At 42.8% G+C, this 26,483-nt stretch overlaps 3 protein-coding genes across 5 annotated transcripts; all 3 read right to left on the bottom strand.

Annotated features, from left to right (window-relative positions):
• Window positions 1-816: 816 nt before the first annotated feature.
• Window positions 817-9,866, bottom strand: chn1 (chimerin 1). The gene is made up of 9 exons (XM_085920141.1): window positions 9,849-9,866; window positions 6,831-6,901; window positions 6,423-6,708; window positions 5,295-5,379; window positions 3,337-3,510; window positions 3,046-3,123; window positions 2,114-2,251; window positions 1,857-1,962; window positions 817-1,337 (listed from the first exon to the last, which is right to left on the bottom strand). The coding sequence occupies exons 3-9, from the start codon at window positions 6,672-6,674 to the stop codon at window positions 1,166-1,168; spliced, it is 1,005 nt and encodes a 334-aa protein (XP_085776267.1). The 5' UTR covers window positions 6,675-6,708; window positions 6,831-6,901; window positions 9,849-9,866; the 3' UTR covers window positions 817-1,165.
• On the bottom strand, window positions 7,256-24,140 carry atf2 (activating transcription factor 2). 3 transcript variants are annotated; one of them, XM_085920140.1, is made up of 12 exons: window positions 23,865-24,140; window positions 23,265-23,337; window positions 23,037-23,133; window positions 22,837-22,955; window positions 22,646-22,771; window positions 22,163-22,341; window positions 21,595-21,709; window positions 20,340-20,432; window positions 18,880-19,101; window positions 18,612-18,818; window positions 17,373-17,478; window positions 7,256-9,980 (listed from the first exon to the last, which is right to left on the bottom strand). In XM_085920140.1, the coding sequence occupies exons 2-12, from the start codon at window positions 23,310-23,312 to the stop codon at window positions 9,940-9,942; spliced, it is 1,353 nt and encodes a 450-aa protein (XP_085776266.1). In that variant the 5' UTR covers window positions 23,313-23,337; window positions 23,865-24,140; the 3' UTR covers window positions 7,256-9,939. The 3 variants fall into 3 exon arrangements, with proteins under 3 accessions (XP_085776266.1, XP_085776264.1, XP_085776265.1); XM_085920138.1 differs by lacking the exon at window positions 7,256-9,980 and adding an exon at window positions 14,567-15,928; XM_085920139.1 differs by lacking the exons at window positions 7,256-9,980; window positions 23,865-24,140 and adding exons at window positions 14,567-15,928; window positions 23,457-23,852.
• Window positions 24,141-24,281: 141 nt separating this feature from the next.
• atp5mc3a (ATP synthase membrane subunit c locus 3a) lies at window positions 24,282-26,251 on the bottom strand. Its single transcript, XM_085920142.1, has 5 exons — window positions 26,132-26,251; window positions 25,836-25,934; window positions 25,209-25,283; window positions 24,911-25,101; window positions 24,282-24,824 (listed from the first exon to the last, which is right to left on the bottom strand). Exons 2-5 carry the CDS (start codon window positions 25,872-25,874, stop codon window positions 24,710-24,712), a joined length of 420 nt encoding a protein of 139 aa, XP_085776268.1. The 5' UTR covers window positions 25,875-25,934; window positions 26,132-26,251; the 3' UTR covers window positions 24,282-24,709.
• Window positions 26,252-26,483: the final 232 nt, after the last annotated feature.

The raw sequence follows: 26,483 nt of genomic DNA, 5'->3' as shown, positions 1-26,483 counted from the left end.
AAGAGCGAGGCTTTTGTGAATCTATTCAGCACAGCCAACAAAGGTCACTTATCTCATGGATCACGGCTCTTGAAATGAACTCTCATTAATGACGACGCCGTGTAGACAAAGCAGCGGCCAACCGCGAACTTATCCCAACATCACTGATGGAGGATGACGTTATGATAAATTTGCCCGATGTGAAACGCTTGAATGAAAATCCAATTTTTTTTTGCCACGCAATCACCAGGAGACAAGTTTGGCTTAAATTAAGCGAAGGTGACGCCGGGGATCGACGCCCGACTGATTGGATGTCAAGAGTTGATTGCGACTTGGTTGTTTTGTAGGATGGGGGAGGAAAAAAAAAAAAAAAAGAATGTGTGATATTGTGCCATCACTTCTCGTGTGAATCTGCATGCGTGCGTTCGGCGATGTCGGCTGGTTTGAGTTTCACAGCGAATTACTGTGAGTGATGGAGGAGTTCAGGCAGTCACATGGTGTGACGTTTTAAGGGACAACCTGTCACTGCTGCTAATTATGCATAACTAAGGACAAACAGCGCCTTACTCAAGGTTACCGAGCAGCTGGCCGCGACACACATAAACCAAAATGTTTCATTTCGATTAAAACATAAAGAAATAAGCGATTTTCAGCGTAACATTATTGTCAACCAAATTGACGAGCAACTTTCACATTGAAATGTTTCAAATCAAGTGACCTCACATTGTTTTATCAGTTTAATAAACTAAACTGATCATGCACAAGTTGTGTACAAATGACGACAGTACAAAATTAATTCAACCCCCCCCCCAAAAAAAAAATAGTTTACAGTACAACAAAAGTCAGGCGAATCTACCTCTTTGTACACAATGACGGGGAAAAATCCCACCGGCTCATTCGAGAAAGACGTAATAAAAAAATAAGACGTTGAAAAAAGTAACCCCCCCGCCCCGCTTTTCTCTAAAACTATCACAGCACAGGAAAAAAAAAACCAGAATCACAGTGAAACAATCCTTCCACATGCTGAGATACGACTACAAAGTACGGCTGCATGCTGCTATGTCAGCTTGATGCATCAATCCCCCGACAGAAATGGGGAGGCAGAAAGTACAAAGGGCTTTATATATATAAAAAAAAAAAAAAAAAGCAGGTTTGAGGGCCTGCCCGCAACATTTTGTCCTTGCGCTCAGAAGAGGGCGTGGACATTTTTAATGAGCGCCTCTACCACCTGCCTCTGGTAACGGATGTCATTGAGAGCGCTCATGGCGTCCAGATCCGGCGTGCGCATCAGGGTGGGTCCGAAAACAATGGCCAGGTTCTCGGCGCTCATAAGGTTGCTTTTCTCGTGTTGGGCTACCCTGAAACATCAAATTTACAAAGATTTTTTTACAAGGTGTGATGCTTGGTAACCTCACTGGCCATTATATTACCGTATTTTCCGGACTATAAGGCGCACCTTCAATGAATGGCCCATTTTAAAACGTTGTCCTTATATAAGGCGCACCGGACTATAAGGCGCACCATTAATGCATCATGTTGGATTTTTAATCCAAATCAAATCATTCTCCATTTTATCTTTTTTATTTCAACTTCAGAGGCAACAAATAACTTTATAATCACAAAATAATGATCCATAGTCTATTTGATTCATGATTCATAGTCTTCAGCGGGCCACTTATGATTGATTTCATGACACAATGCTTCGGGTCAGTTTAAATTTAGGAATTTGGTCCATATATAAGGCGCATCGGACTATAAGGCACACTGTCGGCTTTTGAGAAAATGTTAGGTTTTTAGGTGCGCCTTATAGTCCGGAAAATACGGTAGGTACACTTGCATACTAAGCGACAAAAATTTCGATTTTCTTGATTCCTCACCTTTTTAAATGCGCCATGAGATACTTGAGAGTTTCATGGTGCGACGCCGGCAGCATAGCCAGCGCCTCTCGGAACGCTTCGAGCTTCTTGTCCGTGTCCGTGAGCTCTAATGGATGAACATGGTTAAAGTGGGAGCAACTCACGGGACTGCATTGAGGAAAAAAAAAATCAATGAAGTTCTTTCCGCCCATTAACATCTCTCAACGGGTACGTGGCTAATGGTTATCAAAGTACTGGATTTATTCGGGAGGACTCACTCGCGGCCTCGATGAACCTCGGGTAGGCGTTGTACGAGATGACGGGGACGGGCAAATCGCGTAGGTAGAGCTTCAGAGCGCACGTGATGATGTTGATGTCTTCGTATGTTTTCACAGAGATGTCGGTTTTCTCGCCGGCTGTGAAGATGGGACAACGAATAGATGGAACGAGGCAAAAAAGAGGGAAGCCGAATGAGTGGCACTTTTCGTTGGCGCTGGTCTTGAAGGTTCTGCTGCCGTTTGATGTGTGTGCTTTGGAGAGCGTGGCCGTGGCCTACTTGCGCCGGCAGGCTGAACATCACAATGCTGTGAGCTGGAATGACACTCTGTCATGGATGATCTCCCACATGCCCATCCGGGGAAAGTCCACTGCTCCAGTTAAAATTCACACGGCACACACTGCTGATTTTTAAAGATCCGTTTGGAGCGCGACTATTTTTTTTTTTCCCCCCCACTACATGGTCGAACACTTTAATTATGTTTTTAATACTCATATGCATTGATACACAATAAAAAAAAATCTGTATGGTATTTGAGATAATTTTTTAAGATTATTGTAGTTAATGAAAAAAAACAAAATTTAGAAATATTTTCATTAATAAAATCATATTAAATAAAAATGAGAGCGCTTTTAAAATAAGTATAACTAACTCGAACTACATTCGACATTTATTGGCAATATTAATAATTTTTGTAACCTTTTTTTTAATTTTCTTATCTTGCACTCCACATAGACTACTTGTATTTAAAAAAACTTGGGGTTGCTCCGCCTTCAGGGGCTTCGTGTCAACACAGCACATGAGGAACACTTGTTCTTTTCAAATATGTCACTTTGTAATGAAGATCAAGTGAAAGTCGCCGTCATCTGAAGATGCTGATGTCAAGACAAGTCGGTCTCGGCGGCGTGAGCGGACAAAAAGAGGAACGCTAACCTTTATCAAACGCCATCTTGACTTCTTCCACCGAGTCGCTGAATCCCGATATCCTGTAGAGACCTTCCGACTTCAATCCTGAACGACAAAGGAGACGCTTAAGCGAAATGAACTCCGGCCTTAAATAATGTCCATGTCAGACAAAAAAAAAAAATGGCCGAACGCAAACGGTTTTCTGCATCATAAAGGCATAAATCAAAATGGCGTCAGTCAGGGGAAGACAACGACAAAGCGTTGAGCTCCTCCGAGGTGGTTTGAGTCAAACACAATCAACTGGTGAATGTTCCTCACCTCTTGACTCGATCTCCCGTATGCACATGTCCACCACCATGGGCCGTGCCGTGTTGTGAGCGTTCACCAAGGTGGTGAGGTCGCAGCTGTACACTTTCCGGATATGTCTCAGACTTGGCTTGCAGTTGTCGGGAACCAGAGGTGAACATTGTTTGTGGACGTTCACGCCGCAGTCTACAGCAAAAGACAAGGTTGCGGGAGAAGCACGGGAACATTCATTTACCTCTCATTGTTCTTCGTCTAGCGAAATAAAAGATCTTGTTGATGGATTCTTTCGGTTCACCGATCTAATTGAGCTTTTGTATTGAGTCGAATTCCAAACGTGAAATAATTGCCGCTTTTATTGTGTTTAGGCCAGCAGGGAAAATAACAAAGGACTTAGTCTTCTCAATCAATGTGTACACCCGAAATGTCAGGAAGCCCCGCCTCCTTGTCATGCACTACTATTATATCTACAAGTTGGTGGTCCTTGATGGCAAGATGGGTCTTAATTTCTGATTCTCACTTCAGTGTAAGCTAAAATGAATTAGATTTTTTGTTGCCATGTTGAATTCAAAGAGTTGACTTGTTTTCCTAAGAAGGGCAAGACGCACGCTGTGAATTTGAGGAACGCTAAGAAGCGGAGGCGGGCTGCTGTTTTTTTTTTTTTCTTCTTCTCCTTCTTCTAAATCCGAGCTCACGCAGCAACAATGGCAGCGGAAGCGGCAATTCAGCCGCTGCAGGCTACACTAGACCTACTTTCGCAGTCTAAAATGGAGCAGCTCCTCCAGCTCTTAGATCTTTTGAGTCCTCTTTAATTTCAGGGAGGTTTTCATTTGCATTTGTTTTTTTTTTTTTCAAATCACATGCTACCTTCTCCAAACTGAACCTGGAGACGTATCCCGGGAGAGAAGAATACAGCGTTTATATGCATTGGTGCAGAAATGTAATTACTTTAAGAGATGATTCTCTTAAGGGAATCTGACAAGCAGTATAATAGAGGAGGTCTGTGTCCATGTGTTGAAGGCCCGCGAGGGTCCCAGGTGGGGGCGAAGGAAGGAAGGAACACCAGCAGACAGGGAGAGACAATTTTACTGCACTGTCAGCGCTTTTGACTGGTTGCTATGGCGAGGAGGCTGCGGCGATGCTTAACGGTGATGTCTCCCAGCGACTGGCTCGCTTTTGTGCTTATGAGTGGGATAAATAATTCATATTATATAAAAATTAGGTGTAACCGAGCCGTTTGGTGGAAGTGGCTCCGTTTGAACGCGTGTGGAAACACAGTCGCTTGCCCCTCGCTCGGCACGTCATTAAAGAGACATGCCAGCTTTGTTTTTCGTCACGGGCATGATGAGATGAGGTTAGGGAGGGAGGGGAGGGGGGGGTGATGAGCAAATGTGGCAAAACAAGCAGCAACCAAAGGCTGGCTCCCTGGAGCTCGGCCAAAACAGTTGAGCTCATACAAAAGGGGAGAAAGGGGGCGTTTTTTTTTTTTTTTTTGGTATGCAAATCTGAGCACCATGAGAGATTTTGGTGCCCTAGATTCTGGCGCTGGTGCCGGAGAGTGAAGGAATGGCAGAAGCCAGACTTTCGTTCGGTTGCTGTCAGATTTCAAAACGCAAGCATTAACAATTAACGCCAAAGCTCCCGCTGACAGCGAATGTGCGGGTGACACACTTTTGTTTCATCAATAAAACACCGACACACACATAACAAAAGTTAAAAATAACTATGGGTAAAAAAAAAAAAAGGCACGGAACACCAATGACTTGTGTTGTTATGCGCCAAAAAAATAAATAAAAAAATCAATTCGAAAGAAATGTTGCATCATCATTCCACTCATCTGTTATCCAACCCCCTAATCCAATGTTTTTACGATTGGGATTGTAGATTAAAAGGGAAATAATCCAGGTCCAGATGTAGTAAAAAACCAAGTAACCCATATACAGCAATGCTCACTTAGACATTTGAAAAGATACCTGCACACTTGACCCCTTGAGACATCAGCCCCCACATGAAGCTGGCGCAATGCTCGCACCAGTGAGGTCCTCGGAAAGTATGCACCTGCAGCACACAAGACAACAAAATAATTGGGATTACGATACATTGAAAAGGACTGCTCTGGAATCTATTTATTTTCATGTCTTCCCTTTGTCAGAAGGTGGGGGTTCCGTGAAACAAGCAAGCCCACCAGGTAACAGCAGCCAGCCAATCAGGGAGGCCCCTGAAGCGGTAGTTTGAGCCTTAGTGGCAACAGATAGACGCTTCGGCAGACAAATGAACATCTAATGAAAAGCGACGGGCAATTCTGATCGTCACAAAAGAGATGCTGATAAAAATTCTGCAATCGATTTAACAAAAAACAAGAGTCCATTTAAGTTGTAATGCCACCAATCACCACTAGATGACAGATGTGTGCTAGTTGCCCAATACTACCTCAAATGGGTTATTTTCTTGTTTCCTTCCAACCTTTTGTGGATGTTTTCTCAAAAGGAAATATATTAGGAGCATGTATTTTGTCCATATATTAAAAAACATTGTGTGTAGTCCCCCCCCCCCAAGTAGCACTGCTAATGCTTACAGAATCTATTTAGACTTTTGGGCTAGTTTGGGAAAACAAATACTTATACTGCCACTTGCCTAATTACAAGTTATTAATCTATTCATTCACAGTATCAACTAATTGGGGAAAGTGTGTGCTTGGTTTCTATCGAAGAACATCCACTGGAGGTTTTACAAGGCTCCATCTGGGTTTTAGATATTGTGGTTTTCTTGCTCATGGGCTTTGAAACACAGGAACATTTATGACTAAGAAATGGGAACAAAGACAGAGGCAAGAGGGCGGCAACGGTTCAAAGCCTCGCTGGTAACGTTTCTCTTCCTGCTTTCCAAAGCACGAGCGTTGGAAGTACCGAGCGCTGTTTTCTCTCCTCCGTTGTTCTTCATCTCTCCATCTGCCACTCAAATTAACGGCCGATTTTCTTTCCATCTGACTTGACCAAAACAGTTTTTAAATCGCATCTCCTACTCGGCAACTCCCCCCCTCCCCTTCCGTTTCCCTCAGCGTGAGAAGCTGAGGTAAGTTTGCTATCAAATTCCAACCTCACCTTGAAGTTGTGGACTTTCTCCGAAATGGCCACCCGCTCCGTTTCCTTCAGCGAGGCTCTCCGGACTAGCGAGGTGAGCTGCGAATAGGCGAAGAGTTTCAGCGGTTGCCAGAAGGTAGCCGTGGGCTTCTCGGGCCCCATCCTCATCCCAAGAGCGGCTGCCAAAATCTCCTCTTGATTGGCCTCTCGTTTGGCTCTTTGCACCACAGATTTGTCCTCCTCGTGAGCCTCATAGGGCTCTTTGGACGGCATCCTAGGTTCTCCCAGCTCAGCTGAAGAGACTGCCCTGAGGTCCAAACATGAAGTCCCAGAGGTGAGCTTTGAAATCACTTCAACGAGTCCAAACGATCCCAGGTTCAGCAGTCAGGACTGGCTAGGAAGAGACAAAAGAGCAAACAAGCTTCTCACCGGGTTCCCTCGGAACATAAATGCAGATGAGATGATAATCCTCTCCTCCCTGCGCTGAGCTGATATTCTCCCTGGAAGCGAGGAAGAGCACTGTTTGGATGCTGTCAGAGCGAGGGGGAGGAGGATGGGGGTGGATCCCGTAGTAGCCGCCGCTGATTAAATAAATCCCACCAGCCAATGGCGGCGAGCGTTCGTGAGCCACCGTGGCTGCCCCCTCCACGAGCTAGCGGCCGTCAGATAACCGAGCTGGAGTAGGAGTGGGTTTGCCTGGTAATGAGCAGTCAATGAGTCACGCTTCAGCACGGAGGAGAGTGCTTGAGACAGCGGCGAGAAAATTGACTTGGAAAATTGTCTTGTCACAAAAAAAAACAAAAAACAGCACTTGGAATGACAACACATTCTGTGATTTGCTTTTCTTTCATATGAACCGGCCATCTTGCTATAGAAATGCAGAAGCTCGACATTTTTGTCAGCATTCATATTTCATAAGTGTAATGGCCATTTTTTTTTTTTATCTTAGAGTGCACTGAGTATAAAACATACATAAATAATGAGCTCACATCCAAAATCGGATATCAGCAAAAATGTCCAGTTCTGTTCAAACATTCCGCAGATATGTTTTTTTTATTGTTCCAATAATGAGGCATCAAAATACCCGCAGCCCGCTTCTGTAATTCGCACTACAAGTCAACCGTAATTATGCCCCCGTGTCGTCGAGTCTATTTCAGACAGTGAAGGTGCCATAATTCACACTTTTGACTAGAGAGCACTACGTACGGTATGTCGACTCCTCAATTGCCAACAGATAAAAGACAACAAAAGCTTTTCAAAGCGCCACTTCCTCCTCTCAGTCCACTTTTGAGGGCTTTGCTAAGTGCAGAAGGCGGGATGTGGTTCACTTTGATTGCAGCTCTAATTGAGGCTGATTGATTTACTCGGCTCGCGTGATTGTCCAGAAATGAGACTCGAGGGGGGGGAGGGTGGACATTATCTTTCACATTCATATCCGGCAGAGGAGCAATTCTTTAAATGTGATGCCTCCTCCATTCCAGAATATCTTGGCAAAAAAAATGACCTGTCATTTAGAATGAGCCCGTTTTTAATTGGAATGTTTGACAACACCTCGCGTTCTGTAGGTTTAAAAAGCAGGATTTTTCATCTTGTCTTCATAATGCCATTACATAGAGTTCTTTTCCGCTGTGTATAAAAGTTATTACATAAAGAAATGTTCCTCTAATGCAGTGCTGACCCGTGACCTGTTAAAAGGGCAGCGCATATTCTTAAACCCCGATTTATCTGCAGGGATGTCAAAATGACGTCATGTTTGGCTACCTGTTAGCATGGCTAGCATCAAGCCCACCAAATCAATTCTCAACAAGATGATAAATTCCAACTCAACATCACTGATGATTTAGAAGCGCGTGTTGAAAATCCCAGACATTGAAAGCAACCTAACGAGACTCGGAGATACCGCATAGTCTCGAAAGCCGTTTCTTGCTGAGCTAGCTCCAAAGCTTCGACCAATTAAACTCAATTTCCCCGGAAAAGATAAATTAACAGCACGAAGCTGGAACAGCCGGTGGCGTGACAGTGACGTATGGTGCGGCGCTATCGTGATTTGATACGATTCATGAGCAAGGTCAAAAACAAGCCAACGCACACACTGCTCCAAACAACGATGAATGAAATATGATGTGTTGATATAACCATAAGCGACGGTTTAACTATAAGACGAAGCTATTATCTGAACAAACACGCATGGGTTGGTCGAATTAGTGTCTCGTGTTTGTTTAGGACGACGACAACCTCAGAAGGAATTGTATAATGATGCCGTCGTTCAGGCTGATCCCTTACGGTCATCACAAATTCAATAAAGGAAACTAAATCTATGATCATGTTTGAGTCCAGTTCTATCTGGAGGAACAATTCCGGTCTGCTCACAGATATCCACATGGGAAACGGGGGGGGGGGGGGGGGGTCAATATGTGGCTGGCAAATAATAATTAAAATGTTTCATCTTAGTGTGGCAGCACAAAGAGTGATAATCACAACAAAAGCGCTGAGACGATGACGAATGGCTCTTTGTGTTCTGGGCAACAAGTCAGGATCACAATCGCCGTTTTGTTTCGGTGTGGCCTGAATAATTTAGGCATTCAGTGTCAAGCGGTTAAGTGAGATTTCAAGGAGGAAATTCTTTGAAACCAGTACTTTTTTTTTTATTATTGAATATTTGTAGCTGTTTTTTTTTAAGCTTGGGAACTGTAGCGCTGTTTTTTTTGTTTGTTTTGTTCATATCAGTGCTCAAAATCTTCTGGTATTCTCAAAGCATAATTTTAGGCCACATTTTTTTATCTTCAAATACTATTAGGGATTTAAATAGAACTTGAAAATCACATGCTCGAACAAATGATGAATGCAGCTAGTCATTCTTTTTTTTTCATGATTACATAATTGGACAGTCCAACGTGGTCGAAATGCCAATGGGTATTTCATTATGGCAGCAATTTAGTCGGCTGATTGAAATCAATGATCTCGGCGTCTTATGACGCTTTATAAAATTTATTGAATTGAATCAGAAAGACAGCTATCCTTCTGAAAATGAAGGGCCAAATATACAGCGGAAAGGTCGGACAGGTGGTCGCGACTCGCGTTTGTTTCGATAATGTGCTCTGTAATCTGCTCGCTGTCGCAAAACCTGCATACTGAGCATCTTTTGTTTCACTAGTTGCAGACAAGCAGCATCTGCTACGGCTTCCGGGGAGCCATTGAAATTCTTTTACAGGCTGCTGGTTGTCTTATTTGTTTTCTTAGCATAGCGGTCGATGCTAATTGACATTTTAGAAGGTATTGATGTGAAGGTCACGAGGATTTCTTCAGAAGATTCTTTGCAGGTTGCTCTTGGGAGAGGTCACAAAGTCGTGATGTTTTTAAATAATAATCACTTATACATAATATGCAGAAGACCAGAGGTTGCGCAATCCTGCTATGACCCAATTTATGTGACTTCACTCATCTTACCTTGCTGGTTGCGTAGAAGCCAAAGCGTGGAATGTTTTTTTTTTTTTTTTTTTTCCCGGACTAGGATTTTCCATCTCTGCTTGCCTCCGGCTCAACATCCACTTACACACATCTGTAACTTCTTCTCATGGCCTGTTGAAAATAAATCTAGAAGTCAACCTGGTAATGGATCAGCAGTTATCTAACAATCAGAAGTGGACCCTTGGCTATCCGGCAGAACGGCATCTGCACGGCATCATTCAAACCTCAACGAGAAGATTATTCGATGGGGTGACATGGGAGCAGCGCTACGCAATAAACAAGCAACAGGCAGCATCTGTCACGGAAGCTTTATGACTTGCAGAGATAAAGCCTCCCTAATCCCATAATATTGCTTTCTTGTCCAGGGAATGCTGGAGTTGCCATGTTACATGTGACCCGGCTATAGGAAGCTAATATAATTGTTTTTGTTTTTAGAGACATGTTATAAAAAGGGTGAACAGAGCAGAGATCGATATTGATTATCTACCGACATCTTCCAGACAAGACGGAGCATGTAATCCACGCAGAAAAGTCTTTATAAAAATATTTTATGTGACATGTGAGGGTTACGCAATTTTGGAAAGCATTATGAGTTTGTCGATCTGTGGGAAACTATTATTTTTATTATTAATTAACCCCCCCCCAAAAAAACAATCAATTAAAAAAAAATGAAAATATGTGAATGATCAAATCCCTGGAATATAAATCTGATACCTACGATTGAAAAAAAGATTACAGACCAATAATAGTATTTAATTATTGTCAATGTAACATTTATTGACAATAAAATAAAAAAATAAATAAAAAGGTAAGCAGAGCTGCATTGAATCTTTCCATGCCATCATCACTTTGTGACTGGACTCTTCGAGCCCTTGAGCTAATCCTACGAAAATGAAGCAACACGTATTTTGTGATATTTTTGAAATTCAGGTCCCCCAAAACAGCTGGCATTTTTTTGGCTCATCAAACACGTTACGCTAGTTCTCCCGTCCTTTTGGGTTTATCACCCGAGAGTGCGATCAGTCAAAAAACTTTATGAGCTAACGAATGTAGCGCTGTCTCTTAAAGCAGTGACCCGGCAGACCCCGACTGTTTTGTCTCTGGGTCAAGCTCATAATGGATGTCCCTCGGTAGCTTCACTGGCACATTTTATGGGGGAAAAATCCCAGTTTAGCGAGGCTCGTAATCCCGTTAAATTAACTGGGCTTGCAGGAGAAAACGAACACGGGAGGCTCAAGCAGACAGAACTAATTGCGGCAAAGTGTGTGGATCCGCTGACATGTTGTTAAGCACCGACGTGAACATTTATTTGGAACCGGGGCCGGTTGATTTATGTTGATAATATTCCATTGAAGGACGTCCGACCTGGAAATAAGATTAAGCAATTTATTTGTATGTATTGTACGTATATGCTAATTGGCTTCGAATTCACTCCAGAAATTTGAATAGCTCAAATCGACTTGAAATAAACATTTCTTAAGAACTGCCTATTAAACATTGTGCCAAAACCGAGAGAGTAACAATCCAAACAAACACGTCAAAGTAGCCGCCGGAAAATGTTTTATGTTTGAACGTTAGCGTTATGAGCATGAGCGGTTCAATAAAAGCCCGGCCTACAATATGATAAACGGTGTAATGAAGGAGCTAATGAGGGCGATCAAGACCGTCTCGGAGATAATCAATCAACACAACTGTGCTTACAGATACGGGCGCAATCAGTGGTCGATGCATTGGGGGGGTACAAAATCCGAGGGGGGGGGGGGGGGGGCACAGAGATGGAGGCAGGTGTGCCATTGGTTGACATTGTAAATGCGCTCAATGTCAGTGAGCGCGCAGGGAATGTTTTACGGCTTCTGAAAGAGCATCGTAACCTTTTATATGCGGAATATGAAAGCCGGGAAGAAGCTACGGGGATGAGAGGTGTTTTAATTAAAAAGCTTAAAAGGAATATGGTCATCATTGCGAGTCGTAGATCAAGCGACAAAAACCATCCTGAGGTCCTCACGCTCTTGTTTAACAATCGGCGACACGCTTTTTTTGTCGTAATATTCTCAATTCATTCATTTGCTATCAAGGCATCTATGGATTTATAACTGTAAGGCAATGCTAGCTGCTAGCGTTTAAATTCAGTACGGGGAAAAAAAAATCAAAATTAAATGGTAAGAAGAAAAACTTTTTGGGGGACAACAAAAATAAATGAAAAATTCTAACGCATACATCTGTTTTGATTTTCAAAGCTTCAAAAGTTTCTAAACGTAAACACAGGCTTTACTTTACGGAGATAAAACAGCATGCTATCATCAGCATTCAGCATTTATAGCCCAGTACTGACAAGAGTGTCGGTAAATTTTACGCAGGATTACAATGTGCGAATGCAGCACTAGAGCGACGAGACCAGACCAGACCAGACCAGCCTGGGCATGAATACTAATGTGAGACGCTAATGGAGGAGACCTCCTAGTGCCTCTTTCAAAGGCCAATGCTCAGGGGAGGGATTGGCGGAGTAGAGCGTGTGGTACTTGCCCGCTGGGGCTTTGCTGGGGAATTCTGGGAATTTTCAGAAAAGAAGCAAAAGACATTTCTTGCATTATGCTTGATAAACACAAACAGGGAGAGGTAGATCAAATGTATTATAATAATACAAATAGGCATTGTCGTGCTATTTCTAGGTGTGCCACCAGGGGGCAGAACACAAATGTATAGTCGGAGTAAATACACAAAGAAGACGTACATTATAAATACACAAAAAGATGCTCAATAATGGATAAACTTGGATGAAGTTGTCAAACAATATTTTTTTTGAAACTTATTTAGAATTATTGTATAGTCAGCATTTTTAGCCTACGAAAAAAGTACAGAACAATTTCGTACTGTATTGGATGGTCCGTTCTTAATCCCACCTCATTGCAACCTTGGCCCGATCCAGAGGTAAAGAAGATGGCCAGTCTCATTTTGTAATATGGTTTGCCCCTCTATCATCTGCACTCCACCACTGAATAAATGAACGTCCACATTATGTGTGAACTAAATCTCCTCCACAACATTTACATGATAATAGCGGCCATCTTGAGTGGCTGCTGCAGGCAGCTTGTTCTTGTTTGGTTCAGGACACAAGCAGGATATTTACATAATCTGAATTAAATGTAAATCAAGTTGTTTCATCTCAGTCTCCTTGGATTTGTGGGGTTAAAACCCGTTCTTAAAAAAAAAAAAAATGCGGCACTCAGCAGCTTTTCATTGTTAGCCTGCGGCATCTTTTATTCAGCAGCCTTTGCGTTTTTTTTTTTTAATTTACCCCCATGCCCCGAAGAAAAACAAGCGGGGTGTCGCTCCGTTTGTATTTATGACACATTCGCCTGTCAATGAGGCCGTTTGGCCTTAATCCTCGCTTAATTAAAAGTGCTGCTCCACACAGGCACACCGACCGCTATGGGTCAAACGCTTGCCACGTTATGGAATCAATCTGCTTGTCAGGACATCATCTGGCCGTTTTTACCAAGACGTCACGTCACGTTCTTTATCACAGATATAACGGAAACATTTGGTCTGCCAGTCGAAAATAATGATGCAACCAAACTGAGAAAGATAATGAGCCAAAACAACAAGAGAAAATTTCCCCAGAGTTAAACCCAACAGAGTATGCATTTTATCCCATAAAATTGAATAGTTACAGTGCATTCAGAAAATATTTACAGTTTTATATAAATTGTCAACTTCCGAGACAGGATTGCCTCAAGATGGAAATCAAGGGAAGGGTACGGATCATTTCTGCAAGGCCCAAACTTCAATCCGATAAAAAATATATATATATCTAACAGTACATAAAAGCGTTTTTTATGCTAAACCCAAATGTTATGAAAACTAAATGAATTAGCCTCATGTGCTCATCATCCCTGTAAAGATGCATATTGCAACACAGCGGCACCATTAGCTGGTGGCTTTGTTTACAATATATTAAGCCCCCAATTCCCAAAACAAACATGTTATTTATGATTGCCGTGACCTACATGGAAATGTTTGCAACTCTCCCTTGTGTGATCAGCAGCTAATCAAGCATGGCCTACTTATGTGATGTCAAGCGCCTTGTTGCTAGGCTGAATTCAGGGAAATTAGTCCATTAAGTTCACAATATATGATGGTGATTTTATAATCAATGTGGATTATAGCAACAAAAAAAATTCAGAGGTGAAAAGATGTTCTACATACACAGTAAAAGATGTTAAAATAAATCCAATATTTCTTTTGAAGTATTTTAGGAGGGATGGGGGACTCATTAATTGCATCTCATGTGTGAAGGTGCCACAAAGTGTAATTTCACGCTCGCTAACGGTGTTATCAAGTCTTTGTGTTTAATTGCCCTACCCCCATCATTCCAACCGTGTTGCCAGGAACAGTACACTTCGGTCATAGTATGTACCTTTATATGTTGTAATACAGCGCCACCTATCGGAAATCTAGAAGTAGTGCAGTCAATTTAGTTTTTTTTTTTTAGTAACTGTCTTGGCAAGTTCTATTTAAATGATCGACTTTATACCACCGCTAGATGGCAGTAGAGACCACAAAAAAATATTCCACATGAATTTGTGGCATTTGGGGAAAAATATAAAGCAACTTGATGAGAGGTATCAAAAACCAGCATTGCTATGATTATTTCTGAACAATTAAAAAAACAGCAGAGATGACTTTAAATAGCTATTAAAAGGTTTATTACAACAAGTTATTAATTGAAATTTCATTAAGAACGTTTCACAAGTCACAAGTACACACTGAACACACGATCACACCCTGGTTTAGCAGTTCAACTAAAACGACGCTGCTTGCTGAGTAATCGGACTGAAACATTGTTGAATTCTCGCAGAGAATCATTATGTCATGCAGAGAGCACAAAAGATTTCTTTAAAAAAAAAGTGGAATTAAATCTTCTTGATGACTACACAGTAGTAAGCCAGTACAGAATAAAATTGAACATCACGGTGGGACATGTTTTCTTAACTGCTCATCTTAATGAAAATTCCTAAAAGCAATTTGAGCAATTCGAAACAGCTCAGCTCTAGAAAAACCGAACAACTAGGAAGTACAACACACCAAAACATTCAATGATACAAATGTACCAATGATGTTGTTGTCCACTTGATTCCATTAAAAAGGAGCAATCGGTCACATGAGCTGCAGGAAGCTATTTACATTTCAATAGTAAAAGCAAGCGTTTCTCCTTTAATGTCAGCGAAGCATCTTTTACAAAAGAAATAAATGGCGATCATCGCCATGACAACGCAAACTCCAATCACGGAAAACAATCGACTACAGGCAGAATGTTGCTGAAACAACGAACAGGCTTCCTCCGGTTAATGGAGCGGCCAGAGGCTACGCGGAAACATTCAAACGGCACGATGCGATTGACGACAGCGGATCCCACCAACACACAGAATTTCAAAAGTAGTCCAATGGGAACATCGGATTCAGCCATTTACAAGTGTGTGCATGTGTGTGTGTGTGTGACAAAAGCTGCCACTGCCTGAAAAAAGGTAAACCCGTTGTTTCTCTAAATGTGCAAAATACAGAAAGCAAATAATCAAATAATAGTAAAAAAAAGTCAAATAGTGCTTTGTCAATAAAATAAATAGAATAAATAAATGTGCCAAGACCATGTGCTGCATAATAATTAATGGATGAAGCCCATCCCTTACTTCTGGCATTAACTGTTAAATAAACCTTAAATTGAATAAATCAAGTATTAAAAGCATTAAAATACACCTAAAGTGCCATTTGTCTCACTATTGCCTAAAAAGAAAAAAAATAAATAAAGAAATTGATCAATAAATAAGACTATGATCCAGAGGCATCGGATGGGGCCGATCAGCTCCCCGAAGGCCGAGACTGGGCGGTGCCGCTCATTGGCTGGCTCTCGTCTGTGCTCTGGTTGGAAGTGGCGGGCGCCGAGGAGGAAGAGGAGCTGACCCCGTTCCCGTTGGAGGTGCTGACGGAGCTGTGCTGGATGGCCTCGCTCTGAGGGCTGCTGGGGACCGACATCTCCTCGCAGCTCTCGTCTTTGTCGGCGACTGCAGTGAGGACGACAAACGGTCTTGGAGGAGCTGTCCAAAGTGCGAACCGGGAGGGGGGGGGGGCGGGGGGGGGGGCGCGCCAAAGTGCTCAAGCCTTTCCGTTCATCTCGATTTTACACCCCCCTTATAGTTCAAGCGCCCAGTGTCGATTTAAATGGACATCATGAGGGGCCCCCCCACCTCCATCGCATTTGTTTTTGGTTACCTTGCCAACGACTGCGGCGACAGATGATTACGGCGCCTGATTTTAATGATGCTCACACTAGAGAGTAGACAAGACTTGGAGTCAAAATGCCACCAGCTGTTAGGCAAGCTCTTGCCGTTCAATTAATTGGATCCTCATTGGGAGGAGGGAGAAACAAGGATCTGCTCTCCCATATAAAGCTGCTTTCGCAAGTAGCAAATTTGAATTTTGTTTTTTCACTCCAAAAGACGCGTGACGTCACAGCTCTCAAATGAGCTTCTACCTTGCTCTCTATGTTTTGCAGCGAGCAGATGGTCAGTGAGTTGTGCCAGACTCCAGTCGGCTAACTGGAAGGAGGCGAATTGTTGGGGTCTTGTGGCAGCCGGGATGAAATGATCCACTTTAGTCAATCAGTCACGTCAGAGTCTGATTGGAGTCCAAGTGACATTTTGAGCCGCTCTGTTCGATAATGAAACGTGAGTGGACCTCATCTCGTCAGAGTTCTTATGAAGAAACGCATCAACCTTTTATTGGACATTTGTAATTTAAGTAGACGCTGGAAATTATTTTAGGATGAAATTATATTCATATGATATTGATGAGAAATTATGCAAATTGAACAAGGCAAAATAAGTGGCATCAATCTATTCACTCGTACAAGGGAGGAAAATAATAAAGTTGTAATGTTAGAAGTCATTATGTTTGGAGAATAAAAATGTATTATTAAGAGAATTAAGTTGAGAGAATGAAGTCATTTTTCTCTGAGTCAATCTCACCATGCAATAAAAGATTTCAATTTGTTTGTGAAAGTTGGACCAAAGTCTAACTTGGAGAAGTCACATTTGCGCTTCAACGTTGTGGCATCAGCAAAAGGACAAAATATGGCTGATATGATTCTTAATAGTATCATGTGACATACAAACTCTTTCGGTTTGTACACAATTCTGCTCGGTGTGTTTGTCAGAAAAGTTCCGACCGCTAAAAAATTTGGTTGGGCCGAGCCCAAATTTATTTTGGTGTCGTATAAGAAGCTTAACAATTGCTTGCTTATTGTGACCACCTGTGGTCCTTTTAGATGGATTCACCTAGCCAAGCAAAAATGTATCTCTCAGTACTCCTGTCTATTAATACATCGACTTTTTTTTACAAGTTTCGAGAAAATTGGGGTGTGCGCACATATGTGCTCCTGTTGCGGTTCAACAGAGCTCATTTTCAAAGAAGTTGGCCCGGAACTGAGAATAATAGCGCATTACTCACTGTGATAGCCGGATTTTTTCTGCATGGCCGTCACGGGACAATCTTTATGAGCCAGGAGGAGCTGCTTCAGCTGAGCCACTTCGCTTCTCAGCAGGGTGACTTCACTCTTATTTGGGAGACACATGGCGACATTGTGAAATGGCGCCGGACATTGACGATATGCTCCTGTCAAAAATGCGGAGAAAACTACCACGCGGTATATTGACAATTTTATCTTTTTCATTCCAAAAATCCAAATCTGAAATTGTTGAAGGTGAACCGCGTAATTGTCGGTGCAACTTTGCCGAGATTTACATTTGGGCGTCGTTAAGAGCTCCCGGTGGAGCGAAGGATTTCTGCATGTTGTTAAAAAAAAAAAAAAAAAAAGTGGGCGACACACACACAAAAAAAAGACACACATTAATCCTGAAGGTGACTTTAAGTGGAATTAGAGCAAGCGGGCCGCATGGAACAACCGGTGGCAGATTTAAGCTTCTTCTTTTCCCCCCTTTAAGAGGCAGCAAGTGGCTCAATCTATTAGTCAGAAGGGCCACAATGTATTTTCTAACTAAGCTGGGGTTGGCAGGATCAAAGTATTGTACGAGAGATTTAAACACAGTTGGAGGGACCGCGTGGAGCGTATTTGCCCTGCTTTGATTAATAGCACACACTCTCAAGCACAAAAGAATCACATCCAACACAAAGGTCGGATTCAAAATGGCCGATGTGTTAACTATTGTTGTAATTTGGAAGGGAGATAAAATATTACAAGCAGTGTGACGTGATGATCTTGGTTTCAAATCACATTTCCTCGGTTGACTTGCTCTACACCTGAATCTCAACTACAGAAAAAAAAAAAAAGCGGCATCTTAATTGTCTGGAACCCTGATGTGCCGCCCCCCCCCCCCCCCCCCCCCCGACACAAACGTATCAACGGAGACGATACGTGAACTGCTTCGAACTTGTCAGCGTTGCATTCTTAATTGCCGGCGACGAAAGGAAGGTTCAAGCAAGACACCTTTCCCTCGGAGAGTTTGGAGGCCGTTCGGTAAACTGCCGAGACAGAAGCGAGGACACGCTTGCGTGCGGCCGACATCTGGCGGATACATCTTTATTGACAGCCGCGTTATCGACGTAAAGGACCCGCCGCCGCTGCTGTCAGACGGCGTCTCTTATTAATGGGCTTTAACGACTTCATCACGACAGAAGAGAAAAAAATCTGCGCGTGTTGACGAAGGAGTACGTACACACGATGATTACCTGAAGTTGCCCGTTGATTGAGTTGAGGTCGTCGGCTTTCTTCTCCAAGGACTGCACCCACACTTTCCTCTTTTGTCTGCAGCGCGAGGCAGCGGCCCTGTTGCGTTCCAGGAACTTGCGCCGCTTCTCATCCGGGTCGTCGCTGGTGGCTCTTCGCCGCCGACCTCCGGCGCTCGGAGGGTTTGGCGCGGGGGTCGCCGGGGAAGCCTGTGAATAAGATCTATGGCTGTCGACAAATGTTAACGATTCTTTTTGTGGATGGACTTACGGGTGTTTCCGTAGTGGAGGTGGCTGGCTGCTGAAGGGAATGTGCGGAGGATTCCTCGCTGGCGGGTGAAAGGTTAGAGGTCAGTCCCAGGGACGTGGACGGAGTGGGGATCGAGGCTGGAGAAACGGGAGCAGCGGTGTGCGTTATGGCGCTGCTCTGGACTTCCCCGCCGTCGCCGTTGGTGAACGGAGGGAGCTGCTGGCTCAGCGAGACTTTTGGTTTCTGAAAAAATGAAGAATGTGTGTGGGGGAAAAAAAAAAATAAAACAGGCCCTGACCTGATCTGACAAAACACAACAAGTAGAACAAAATAATTTTGCATAAATAGCATAACGACTAGTAAGACAAACAAATGGGAGAATCGATAGAATACTAAATTCTCCAAATATTCACTCACGAGCATCAAGGTGAAAGAGAGACTGAGCCCTTGGAAAGACTAACAAAGTGAGAGGCAATACATTTACATGAGAAAACAGAGGAGCGCATTATTCTAACAAGTACCTTTGCCAGCCCAATCTATCTAGCAAATGAGTTTATGGTGCAATACCCTTCCAGAAGCTCTTCTGGCAGAAACAAGATATTATTCTCTTGGAATGGCCCCGAGAAAGAGAGAAAGGGGGGGGAGCCAGTCAGATTCATATTTCATCTCTGCCATGGAAAGCTCATCAGTGTAATAACCCTTCCTCTCATGGGTCTTATTCAACCATCTGCTTCTATATTACTTATCTTTATTTTGCAACTAATTAACAGTATAATCTTCTAAATTCAGCAAGTTAATTATCATTATTGTGGTCTTTGCAGCATCATCAGTCCTTGTAAAGAGCAGTCGCACGCGCCGCCATCCCCCCCCCAAGCATCCCCCCCCCTCCCCTGCCCCTTCAGGTTGAGCAAGGGGTCTGTTTCCTTGACGTGGGCTCATTAGGTGTTTGCTGATGAGCTGAGTGCAGTGGGAGGCACCCGGAGAGAAAAGGGGGGGGGGTTGCAGGTCAGGCAGGATTCTGCTGAACAAAAAGGTTCCATGCAGGGTGAGGCCGACTTAATGTGTCTCGCTGAGATGTGCCAGGATGCCCTCAGCTGGCTTTCGCCCTCCGCCCCCCCCACCACCACCACGGTGTACGCTATTCTCCGTGTTTTGTCATTCCCTACACCCCTGTGATTCCAAACAACATCCCCCCCTCCCTCTTTCTTTTCCCTGGGATCAATCTCTCCGTGCCAACAAAAAAGGCCTCCTGTCCACAGTTTATATCTGTTAATTTCGAGCATGCTGAGAACGCTTACGGGTTTCGTGATACGTGCTTCATCACATCGCCACACATCTCGCTCACCATATGTATTTGTTCCTATTCATTTTTCCAAATTCGGGAAAAAAATATAGTAATCTCACTCAGTAGGAACAATATTTTTTTTTAAAGTAAGGAGCACATTAACATTGGATATAAAAATATAATGAGGATTAAATACCAGTTTTGCCTCTGAGTGGGCGGGCTGTGGTTGTGGCGAGGGGGGTCCGGGGATGCCGGGGACGTTAGGCACGACGGTGATGGGTCTGACAAGCTGACAGCAGACACACACAGAGCAGAAAATTAGTCATCCCCAATAGAAGGCGGTCTCGTGCTCCCCCCCCCCCACGACACACACAAACGAAGCAGAGCTCCCTCATATCTCAGCCTCATTATGTCGGGTAGCCCGTTATTTTGTGGAGGCGGTGCCACATTCAGATGTGTGTGTTCGCTAATGAACCTCTGCCTGGCTGCGTGCGAGCATATGGGCAGGAAGCTGAAGAGGCCATAAGAGAGCCAAGTTGGAGGTCCAAAAGCAGGACTTGTCTCAGAACCGCTGATGAGATGCTGCTAGGTTGGCGGTAGCACTCAAATATATATATTTTTTCTCCTTCTGCTCAATGTTGTGATTGTGATTTAGGTGATCAGTAATGATTTTTTTCTAGGTCCTATTTCCAAGTATTTTTTTTTTTTTTACATAAACACATGCAAAAATATGGAATTTATTGCACATAAATGGCATTTTTTCTTAATTCAAGATGGAACAAAAAAAATGATCTGGAATGGCGTTTCAATGACTTCAATTGCGAAAGCTAGTGAAATAGATCAGTAAATTGATCTTAATTCGTAAGTCAAAGTAGCATTTTATTTATATGCGGCTTGTCGCGCGCGATTCATAACCCTCGCACGAGCCGCACTTACGACAGGATTGCAAAACACATTAGTGCTAATCCAAGCTCTCTGCCAGAAATCAAAAACGTTGATTCGACTTGAACAAGGACAAATGACAAAGTGTGCTGGACGGGTTCCTGTTTGCGCTTCAGCCAATTCCCACAAATTCCTCGCCGCCATACAAAGTCCATTACTTTGCTCGCTCGCTCCCCAGATGCAAAGTGACTGCCAAATCTACCGTTGCCAATGTCGTAAATAGTCCCCGCTGTCCAAGAGAACGGGAGACGAGCAAGGACAAAATGTGGCATTAATCAATCACTAAGTGTTGTCTAAACATCACTCGAGGAGCGATTGCTGCCGTGCGGAATCCAAACGTGCCCCTCGTTTCCCTCGCTGACCAATCACGATTAAGAACACGGTCTCGTGTTTTCGCCATCATGCATATTCGCTAAGCCGTAAAGAAAATAGAACAGTCAAATATTTGTGGCAGGGGAAATAATGAAATGATTTAGCAGAGGATCATTTCCAGTTTTTGTGACACTCACTGGGATGGTAGTGGGAATATGTACACTGGAACTGGTAATGGCAGCTGGAATGGCGACTGGCATTGTCTGGCCGTTAGGCAGCTGTAAGAGCACTGGAAAGGTGCCAGACACTGGCCTGCAGTCAAAAAAAAAACAAAAAGACATTGTGGTTAGCCCCGCCCCCTCTCCAAAATTAACACATTTTAGTGACATCCTGTCACATTCAAGCAACAATGGATGAGAATGAAGAAATACCCGTCGAGCTCAAGCGATTTGATTTTGGGTCGCGCGTCAGGTCGTTTGAAACGAAAAAGTTTCACCTTTTCGATGCGATCTGAAGAACAAACCGCATGGACACGGCACGCCGCTGATTTGGAAATTGAATTGTAATAACACGCACGGCAAATTGGAAAGAAATAACTACAGCCAAAATGAGGAGTCAGCAAACGACACTTAAATTAAAGACAAAAGAAGCGCATGCCTCACTAAGACAAAAAAGGCACCCAAAAAAAAAAAAAGTTAAAATGAAGATTTGAAGAAATCAACTATGATTCTGTTCTTTCTTAAAGGGACATTCTGAGTTACTTACACTAGAGGCCTACTAGTGGACGGGACCTGGGTAATAACAGAGCTAGATGTTGGCGATGGGAGCGCTTGCTGTATAACGACATTAGCCTCTGAACTTGCTAGGAGTACATTGGGAACTTGGAGGGATGCCGGATGGACTATAGCGGATGTTGGCACTGAGGCTGGCTGCAAACATAAGTCCTGGAAACAACCACACAACAGCTCAGCTGCATCAGCAGACAAACTCTCTTTTTTTCTCTCTCAGTGTTTACCAGGAAAGAGATGAAGAAAAGAGAACATATGATTAGATTTCTAAGAACAATCTCCTACTGGTAGCAGAAAAATAGTTTAACAGTTTTTAACCTTAAGTAGTGATGACAATACAGTGGAAGCTCCAAAAGTTGTGATGATGCTTTACTTCCAAATTGTTCCAGTTTGTATTTCCTGTAACTCAGATTTTATTTTTTTTTAACCCGAAAAGGCAATTTCCAAAGTAGAGTTTCACCTTGTCGTCGTCAGTCGTCGATTCCGGGTGAGGCAGAGGGCTGCCTCGATGGACCTCCAGGGCGGCGGGCTCTTCAATTTTGTTGCGTATGACCGGGGTGGTGAGCGGTGACAAATCCAGCGGTAACTACGAAAAAGTCACGGAAATGATCGACAGGGATACAAACGAAATGAGCTGCTGGTGTTGCAAACCTTTTTAATGTCATCTTCAGAGCCTTTTTTGAAGTCGTGATCGAAAGGACTTGTGAGTTCATTGAAGAGTCCCACCTCCTCGCAGTTCTTCAAAAAGCGTGTAGGTGTAGGTGTTTGGTCTGCAACGAATTGAAAGGTTGAAGAAGACAAATTAGATGATTAAGTAAGCATATTTTTGATTTTTTTTTTGTTTGTTTTACCAGCAATAATGACACTGTCGGTCCTGGCTGGACCAAATTTGAGTGTCATCTCATGTTTGTGCTTGTGGACAGCCAAGTGGTCTTCATTTGTAAATCTCTGGGAGGACAAGACAAGCAGGATGATGTTAAGTAAAGAGAACTGTAAATTAATTTGAAATGAATTCTTTGGACATTTTTTTTTTGTTCCACAAAGAAGTATAAAACGGTCCCATTAGAAGCAGGAGTTACCTGTCCACAGCCAGGAGCAGTGCATTGAAAAGGCTTATCATCACTCATATTAAGGTTTTCCTGTGATGTCAGCCTGAAATAGGAATAAAACAATAAATGACTCTGTTGTGGCTTTCTTAATACGACCGAATGATTCCGTAGTAGCTCGAATTTAAATTGCAATGGACATCGGGGCGAACAAAAGTGCAAGACCTGGACAAAGCAAGTCAAAGATGGGCGGTTACTCTAGTTGTTGACAGCTCTGTCTCATCACAGCACCGCCACATTTTTTTCTTTTCTTCCGTGGAGCGACTGTCATCTCTCGTTTCGGTCTACGTTGTAAATGTAAACGCTCAAGCCGTCATTGTACGAAAAAGGTACAAGCGCATCTTCTTGTAACGGCAGAGATTGAGCGCGCATCATTTCCAGTCGCTTCCATGAAATAGCCTTAGCCCTGCGTGTACACAACCGTCGCCATATTTATATTTTAATACCGTTTTTATAAAAGGTGATTTATATTAATAAATCATCACCGATTACACGCGTTTGCCATTAACCCAGGCATTACGTCATTGACTATAGCGTCGTAAACATTCCTCCATAGATGTGTGTACGACTTACCCCCTTTCAACCAGCCACTACCCTCCGAGATTTCTGCAAGATTTCACATCTGTAGCCAAGTATCGCGAGAGGTGTTCGGATGCTTCCGCATTCGTCATAACAATGACATCATGCACAATTGGAGCAAAGCGTTCAGAGAATTTTTTTTTTTAGTTTCGGCTTATCTTTTTTCGGGACAACTCAATTAGTAGCTATTATTAAGAAATAATTGCTAGCCTTGACTGCCATATTTAAGTATTTCTCAAGAACTTGCATGTTCCAGTGATACACCAAGATGGTTTAAGACTAGTGCCTTTAATTTCACTTTTAAAAAAAACCTCACATCTTTTGTAATTTTGCAAATGCTAAATGCTTTTTTGTATCCTTTGTGAAATTCTACACAATTAAAATACACTACAAGTGAAACATACCCTGAGGTGATGGTGAATTTCTAATTTATTCAATGCCATTTACAAAAGCCACTCACCTGCTTCCCAAAAGCAGAACTAGTCAACTGAAACTTAACCAATGACCTACAGAGGTGAACCTCCCCCCCAAAAAAGCTTCCATATGATCTCTCAGAAAGCAAAGCAAGTCTTTGGCAGCTAATCTCATAAGAGATGACATTCAGAGAAGCTGCTTATGGTCGTTTCAAATCTATCCCAGAGATTACATTGTTAAATAGGTAAAACATGTATTTTAATCTCGTAATTTCATACATTTGTACAATACATGTTTTAGCTTATTCTGACAGTGCCCCCCCCCCCCGAACGACTTTGAAAATGTACATTTTCTCGACCACGGAACAAAATTTCGGAAGCCACGAAGTGTAGTCACATCTGTAATGAAAGTTGGACAGCAGTGTTTTACATAGCAAACAGGATCAGGAAAGCAACCATCAAACAGAACAGTCCCATGGCTTCAGACAGAGCAAATCCCAGGATGGCATAGGAGAACAGCTGCTGCTTCAGGGATGGGTTCCTGCAAAAGAAGCAAAAACTTCCCCATTACACAATATGATCCACTCAGTTATATTAAATTTAAAAAAAATAAAAACACAAGCGCACCTAGCGTAGCCAATAATCAGACTGCCGAACACGGTCCCAATTCCAGCTCCGGATCCCGCTACACCGACAGTGGCGGCTCCGGCGCCGATAAACTTGGCTGCGGTGTCGATGTCCCGGCTCACCGCGCTCGTCTGGAAGCCCCTCAGTGTGACCTGAGTCAGTGGGCTCTGTGGCATCAGAGCTACAGTGCTCTGCAATCAAAACAATTGATTATTACAAATATGAATTTGAATTCTTTGGCCATTAAAGACTTAAAAATAGTTGGTGTCTAGATTAAGAGCCACTAATACATGCTTACCTCTGTTTTGACCTCAGGCCTGGACAGCACAGAGGCAGATAGGGGTCTATAAAGAGCCCGGGAACCAGCACGGACCTGAAACCCGGATTAACAAAGATAATATTTACCACAGGGACTCTGAAAGATAACGGTACCGTCTGACCAACAGCATTGCATAATTCTTAAGTGTCCAATCTGTAGAAATTAACGTCAATTCAGTATAACTTGCGTATGAGATGCTCACTTACTAATTAACTAAATTCTTCCTTGGCAATATTTATCATAGTGAATAAGAACAAGTGTAAAAAGTTGTTTGATAGTAACTTGGAGTTCTAAGGTAGCTTAGGCTAAATGACCTTAGCCAATAGCCTCCACTATTCATGATAGAAACAGACTAGGGGCAAATACAAATTGTAAATGCAATGGAGGTAAAATTGCAATGTAGAAATAAAAAATAATACGATGGAATAATTACATGAAAATGATTGTTAAAGTCTGTTAGCATTAGCCACTTAGCAAGGCTGCAGATACCCTTGCCATTCAAGCTGCAGTCAAGTTCATTCATAGGCCCACCATGGTTGGACGGTGATATTCAAGGTGCAGAACATTATTTAAATGGTAATTATGCAAAGACGGCGATATCCTCACCAGAGCCGGCGAAGAAACAAACTTTGCACAGGCGTACATTTTCGACTTCAAGTAGTTTTTTATCCGGATCAGTCAAGTCTGGTTGAAGCCCGGGTCTCTCTGAGGAGGGAAGAGCGGACAGAACTAAGGTCAAACGGGTGTTAAAATGCTCAGCAGAGAAAATAAAGCGATTTGGATGTACATCGGCATCAATTCTAGAGCCTATCGCACTTTGCATGCAACAATTGTACGTTTGACAAGAGGATGGGGAGGGATATCGGATACGTTTCACACACGGGCTGCCATTTCAGACTTACCGACTGCAGAGGTCGAACCACAGTGACAGAGCGCGCATGCGTAGTGGGATATTTTTGAAGACCCGGATGATGACGAAAAGAGGTCATTTGAATATAACTTTATTGAAATGAAAAATTGAAAAATGAAAAAAAAGTTCTTCCGTTACTACGCTTTGCAGTTTTATTTACCGTATACGTGTAATTATTTTAACAATTTTACGTGATACAAATTTTGTTTTAATCAGTTTATTAATTGGTCAATTTTGGTGTGTCAGGGCCAGTCCAATATTTTTTGCTGTTGTGTTAATAAAATCTGAATGTGATCTAAAATACATTTCATATCGAGGTTATGTAAAAAAAAAAAAACAATAAA

The sequence above is a fragment of the Syngnathus leptorhynchus genome, chromosome 9 (assembly GCF_054491065.1).
Source record: "Syngnathus leptorhynchus isolate UIUO chromosome 9, UIUO_Slep, whole genome shotgun sequence".
NCBI lineage: Eukaryota > Metazoa > Chordata > Actinopteri > Syngnathiformes > Syngnathidae > Syngnathus > Syngnathus leptorhynchus.
The sequence above is the reverse complement of the archived record's forward strand: the minus strand, read 5'-3'. Positions and strand labels throughout refer to the sequence as shown.